The sequence below is a fragment of the Acanthopagrus latus genome, chromosome 5 (assembly GCF_904848185.1).
Source record: "Acanthopagrus latus isolate v.2019 chromosome 5, fAcaLat1.1, whole genome shotgun sequence".
NCBI lineage: Eukaryota > Metazoa > Chordata > Actinopteri > Spariformes > Sparidae > Acanthopagrus > Acanthopagrus latus.
In genome coordinates, this window is record NC_051043.1 from 11,719,696 (window position 1) to 11,725,704 (window position 6,009).

Here is a 6,009-nt window from a genome sequence, read left to right on the forward strand (position 1 = left end):
GGTTATAAATGGGCACCGAACTCTGAGTAATTATACCATGAATGAAAGCACCCTTAAAGGGGCCGTTTGTCATAATAACTTTTTTATTGGCAACATGTGAGCAGATTGTGACGTGATGTGAGAAATGATACGTTTCCCGTCTCCCTCACTTGCCTTTACAAGCCTGTGGATGTTTTGTTTGAGTTGTTTAATGACTGGTTTTCTTTGTGAGGGACGCATCCCACACAAGACAACTTTGAGTATGACAACAGCTCCTTTATACAGACTGTAAAGGAGAGCAGCGTGACAAAGCGTGGAGTTGTGATGCATTGTAATCAGATTGCAAACATGTAGAGAAAAAATAGATTCAGATTCAGATTTGGAGACTGAACAGTTGGACTTGTTCAGTCAAGTCAGGTTTATCTATATAGCCTTCTGTCACATATCACAATTCGCCTCAAGGGGTTCTACAGTCTGTGCTCTCGATATTGTTCTCTCGATACAGGTAAAAGAAGAAAAGACAGCCCCCCCCCCCAAAAGGGAGTTTAGATATTTTGTGTGCACAGAACAGATCAACAAAAAAAATCCCAGTGTATCTTGATACAGATATATGTAGACTGTAAAACATGTCAAGTGAAGAGAAGGGATCTAGAAGGATATTGAGGAGCTTCGTATGTCACCACATCGGACCTCATTAACACTAACACTCTGGTCGTCTTCCTGTCCTGTTATGAGTCATGTTACTTAGGAAGCCAATGCTGATGATAACTGTAAGGGTGAGTCACTGGTATAATTATTACATCATAGGTGTGGGAGCTGATACACTGGCCTGTTGCTTCATGAGGCGCTCCTGATTCACTGAGAACCAGCCACCACAGAAATGCCTAAACTCGTAGCGCCTCATCAAAAAAGGAGTGACCCTCCGGAGCTAAGTGATGCATCATACTGAGAAGGCAATATTAAAAGTGCAATACGTAGATAGCGGGAACAGAGAAAGATCTTCATTGATTTATTTTCATGCCTGAACAAAAGAAATAAACCATCTCTCTTCATTTTGACCTTAAAGAACAATATAGTTTCCTACTGTTTTACATGGCAGACCCTGCCAGCTTTCTAGCTTCACATTCTATTTTACTTTAGAGACTCGAAGGGAACGTGTGGCTTTTAACGACAGGTTTCCTGGTTCAATACCCCATGTACATTTTACAACTTTGCTCATTTACCTTATTATATGGCCTAACTGATTTTAGTTTAACAGCAATTCGGTAATAATTGACAAATAATGAAGACAATTGACTTTTTCAAAATTTCATTTGATTCCATTAATGTGCTTCATCATTTCTCTATTGAAGAAAAGGGAAAATGCCTCCAACTTAAAGGCTTTCAGTTTGATTTTCCTGAGTCATTCATCAGATTGTCAGTGCGTTCTTCTGTTTCAGTTTCTTGAAGTCCAGCTGCACGCCATACAGCACTTAAAATTACAATAATCTGGCTTCATCAACATCCACCAAATCATTTCCATATCCTGTGAATTTTGGACCTGACCCTGTTCTGTCACCCCCTTTCCTTTTTCCATTGTCCACATCGAAAGTAGTCCAGGTGGGACAGCGTGTCCCATCATCAGGCTTTCTATAAAATTGGTCTTCTAATCTTTCAGTCCTCTGGTGGAAATACCCTGTTTTTCCAGCAGACACCATGGTGTAGGTGGCTGGAACTGCCATCTGGAGGATTACATCAGCTTTTCACTATCACAAAGCCTCCATGTAAGTGGAGTGGGAGAGACAGTCAGACACCTTTAATCAACTTTATATATTTTCGTATGTGCAGCAGTGGGGCCCCTCCTCCACATGGGGAGAGGGCTTATCGTGAAGTGTAATTCGTCTCCTTGAAGAAGAGGGCCAGCAGCGAAGGAAAAGTACTCAAAGTGCCTTTTTACCGAAACAATTGTTGCAGTCTTTATCCAGGACGGATTCACGCGGGGTACCTTACGTTTTAGTGGATACATGCAGCGCGAGGAATTCAGCGTAAAAGGGAAGAACTGCTGCGCTTTTCTTCTGACAGCTGATGATGTGAGCGGTCGTGGTGAAGTGATGCGGGCCGTGATGAGCGGAGGGTCGGACCCTGCTGTCCTCCAGGGGCTGTGGGAGTACGTGAGAGAGGAGCACGAGGCGCTCCTGCAGTCTCCCTACCTGCCCGTGTGCTTCGCTTTCCTGACGCACGTCCTCCTCTGCGCGCCCTTCCTCGCGCTGGACGCGCTGGCCGGCGTCTGTCAGCGGGTCCAGCTGTGGAGGATCTCCGCGGGCTCGGGTCCGCCGCCCTCCGTGCAGCAGTGGTGGGACTGTTTCTGGAGGGTGCTGTACAGATACCTGAGCACGGTGCTCCCCGCCACCGCGCTCTTCCAGGCGCTGAGGAGCCCCGCGCTGCCGGAGCTGGCTCCGACCTGCTGGCGGCTCTTCGTGGAGGTCGTCGCGTGTTTTCTGCTCTTCGACACGCTCTTCTTCTTGTGGCACCTCGTCATGCACAGGTGAGCGGTGTGCACCTATGTGTGGATGGATGTTGTGAACTCATCCATCAACCTCCGATGCGACTGAACTGGAGTTATTTCTTGTCATAATTATTGTTCTGATCGTTTTGTGTTATAAACAGTCCATGTGCAATGAATCTGTGCTAATTGTCCACCTTGGTCATATTTCTATATGAAAAGTGAATAAATAGGCCCGTATGTATATATTCTTTATGTCTATCTATACCTATATAGTAGTATTTTATTCTGTATTTCTATTTGTCTATTGCGCATTCCATCTCTGATTTGCATCTAAAATGTTTCACTTTTCTTGTCTTTCACTGTAAGCTGCCGAACACCTGGATTTCTCCAGCATCTTATCTATTTGTCACCTGATTCTCCTGCAGATTGAAATTCCAGTGAAACTTTAGACTTATCAAACCAAAACATGTAACCCTTCAAGCTCTAGCCTGTATTTTAGGTCTCTGCTCGAAAATGACATGCCCGTGATTAACAGTGAGCTTATCTCTGCAGCTACAGGGTCTCTTTGAATGATCAAGGTATCATAATAAAGGGAGCACTTGGAATATTTATTATTATATAAGTCACTGGGTCTGAGTATATTAAGGCAAACGCATAATTGAAAGATTTTAGAAAAAAAAAAATAGAATGAATATCCCTGAGGAGTGATGCAGGCGCAGCTCCAAATCTCCAGCAAAGCATCGAACAGGTACTAAACTAGCTCCAACTGGGTTCCGCTTGGGCTGAACAGGTTAAAATAATGAATTTCCCTTATTATCTGTGTAGATCATTTCAATCAGTGGTGGAAAATAACTAAGTAAAAGTAGTAAAAGTTAGTTTACTCAAGCACTGTGCTCATGTTTACTGAATTGTTCTTCACTGGCGTGTTCATTTTCTGTTAAGGTAGGCTGCATTAATTCATTAATTAATTAAACCAACAGTGTCCTAAAATGTATCCAAAAGTAGGTAATGCAGTAGATATGAGGTGTGAATTTGGTAAAAGTCAAAGTCCCCCAAATGATCTAATGTTGAATATAAGGTTCAAAGGTACAAGTAAAACTAAACAATCATCAGAATCTGTGATTTTAACCTGGTCACTGACAAACTAAAATCCTTTTGAAATGTGCTGCTTTGCCTCTCATATATATATATATATATTTTATCTTTAAAGAAACTAATAACTAAAGTAATCAAATGAATGGAGTGGAGTGGAAGGATAAAGTAGTAAATTGAAATTGTGCTTGAGTAAATGTACTTAGTTACATTCCATCACCGTAAACCAAAAGAGGTATCCGCTCCAGCTGCAACATTAAAACGCTACTTACAAGTCAATGGATCAGTAATAATCTATAGTAAGTGCTTTTATATTTACAATAAATGTTGCTACTTCTACTTCTGCCTTTGCATGTAGTGGAGTATTTGTATGTTGGTATTGCTACTTTTAATTAAGTAGTGGATCTGACTTTTTCCTTCACCATTGATATTTGTTTACATATGTAATATGTATTACATACTGAAATGACTAGTTTAAATCCATCTCCATGTGTCTAGATGGGTGGGTGTGATGATCTGTGTGGTCCTGAAACAAATCTGTTCCACGTGGCTTGGTACAGTTTTGATTAATGATGTTAGACAGGATGAGACTGACAAACAACACCATTTTTTAGAATTCACTTCCATCGTGTTTCATCCTTACAAATCACTTGTTATAGACTGCTTCAGATGCTGTGCTTTAGGTCACACCTGATTTTAATCCCCTTGTAAGTCTCTAAAAATGTGAATCCTACATTTCCCATAATGCAGCTGAGTTGTATCTTTCTTAAGCTGCTTTGTGCCTGGTAAATGTTTTTGTCTTTCAAATCCCATGCCACTTCCACAAATACTGTGAGATAATACCGTTCTGGGAATACTGTTGTGGATACAGTAACAGCATAACTAGAGACAGCTTTTCATCTGTTTCTCATCAGGGTTCCTTGGCTCTACCGTCACATCCACCAGCTCCACCACCAGCACCGTATCCCTTTCGCTCTAGCAGCTCAGGACGCCAGTTCGGCTGAGCTGCTGTCTCTGCTGTTGCTGGCTCTGAGCAGCGCCTGGTTGGTGGGCTGCCATCCTCTGAGCGAAGCCTTCTTCCACCTTGTTAACAGCTGGCTGGCAGTGGAGGACCACTGTGGCTACGACCTGCCCTGGGCTCTGCACAGACTGCTGCCCTGTATGGGAGGAGCTCCCTTCCACCAAGCCCACCATATTTTCCACAGTGGCAACTACGCTCCCTACTTCACCCACTGGGACCACCTCTTTGGCACATACCGTGCATCAGGGCAGAAGTCACGTCCAAACTGACAGAACTGCTGCGTGCTGCAACCTGAGGTTTAGTCAAGTTCCAGCAAAGCTTTCAAGATTAATGAAGGATATTTACTGCAGATGCTGGTTGTGCCTGATCAGCTTTTCATATGCACACTTAATTAATGACATCTGTGATCCGACTTTTTCAGTCACACATCTTACAGTGTAAAGTTGTGAGAGCTGTGACCACTTTGTGCCAGTCATTCCAAAAAGATTTAAATCTGTATAGTTCCCTTAACAAGACAATGGACCATTATTTCCTTGTGAATGATCTCAGAGTTTACTGAGTTCATGTATTAACATCATGTTCACCTTACCATGTGAGAGCCATCAGTGCCATTTGAACCTACGCACTGTGTCTGCAGCTGTTCTAGTCAGTGAATGCAGCACGAGATGAAGAGAATAGAGGGATGACACAGTAAATCAGGACAATGAAACAATGAACAATTCCCTGAACTAATGTGTAACTGATGTGCACTTTGATACTGTAGGCAGATGATATTTGACAATTTTTTTATCTATGCTGATCATATGTGTAGTCAGATTTTAAACTTTAAATCGGAGTGAATGTCTGCAGTCATGCTGGGCAACTTTGGCAGCTGCTTTATGGGCTGATGTTGGCCTATCACAGATATATCGGTGTACATTTTGTCTGATTTGTGCCAATATAAAAACTTTTATTTTTACAGATCATAGTGCAGAAAAAACATACTTTGGGTAATTCATAGTTATAAACTTCCCAGTAAAGTTTACAGTTTTGATGAAGTGACGTCATCAAGTGTTTAACGGTGGCATATCCTGCCTCCATTACGAACTTACCTTTGTCAACATTATTTGTGAACCACATTTCAGGGATCACTGTGTAAGATGTAGTTTTATTTGTCTATTCTGTGAATAAAAGAAATCCTTCCAATGGACTCCCTAAGAACTTATTTTCGAAAAACTTTGTATGGAAGTGAGTATAGAGAAACAATTCATTTTTCGAATTCTGCCATGATCACCATATATGCTTGTCATTTTAAAAGATCATTTTCCAAGTCAAGAAAGTCACAGTTTGTCGTTATTAAAGTAGAATATAATTCAGTTTTGTGTCAAACAGCTCCGTGAACAACCTCGTCTCGCTCAACATGCGTCACCAACACCAACGTGGCCACCAATTC

General features: G+C 41.9%; 1 protein-coding gene across 1 annotated transcript; it reads left to right on the plus strand.

The window, feature by feature from the left end:
- The first annotated feature begins 1,612 nt into the window (after nucleotides 1-1,612).
- ch25hl3 (cholesterol 25-hydroxylase like 3) lies at nucleotides 1,613-5,767 on the plus strand. Its single transcript, XM_037097911.1, has 2 exons — nucleotides 1,613-2,503; nucleotides 4,471-5,767. Exons 1-2 carry the CDS (start codon nucleotides 1,983-1,985, stop codon nucleotides 4,844-4,846), a joined length of 897 nt encoding a protein of 298 aa, XP_036953806.1. The 5' UTR covers nucleotides 1,613-1,982; the 3' UTR covers nucleotides 4,847-5,767.
- Nucleotides 5,768-6,009: the final 242 nt, after the last annotated feature.

Excerpts from the sequence above, each read along its gene's own strand:
- ch25hl3 (XM_037097911.1), top strand. The coding sequence starts at position 1,983 with ATGCAGCGCGAGGAATTCAGCGTAAAAGGGAAGAACTGCTGCGCTTTT. Across the intron at positions 2,504-4,470 it reads TGGCACCTCGTCATGCACAG|GGTTCCTTGGCTCTACCGTC; the intron begins GTGAGCGGTGTG and ends GTTTCTCATCAG.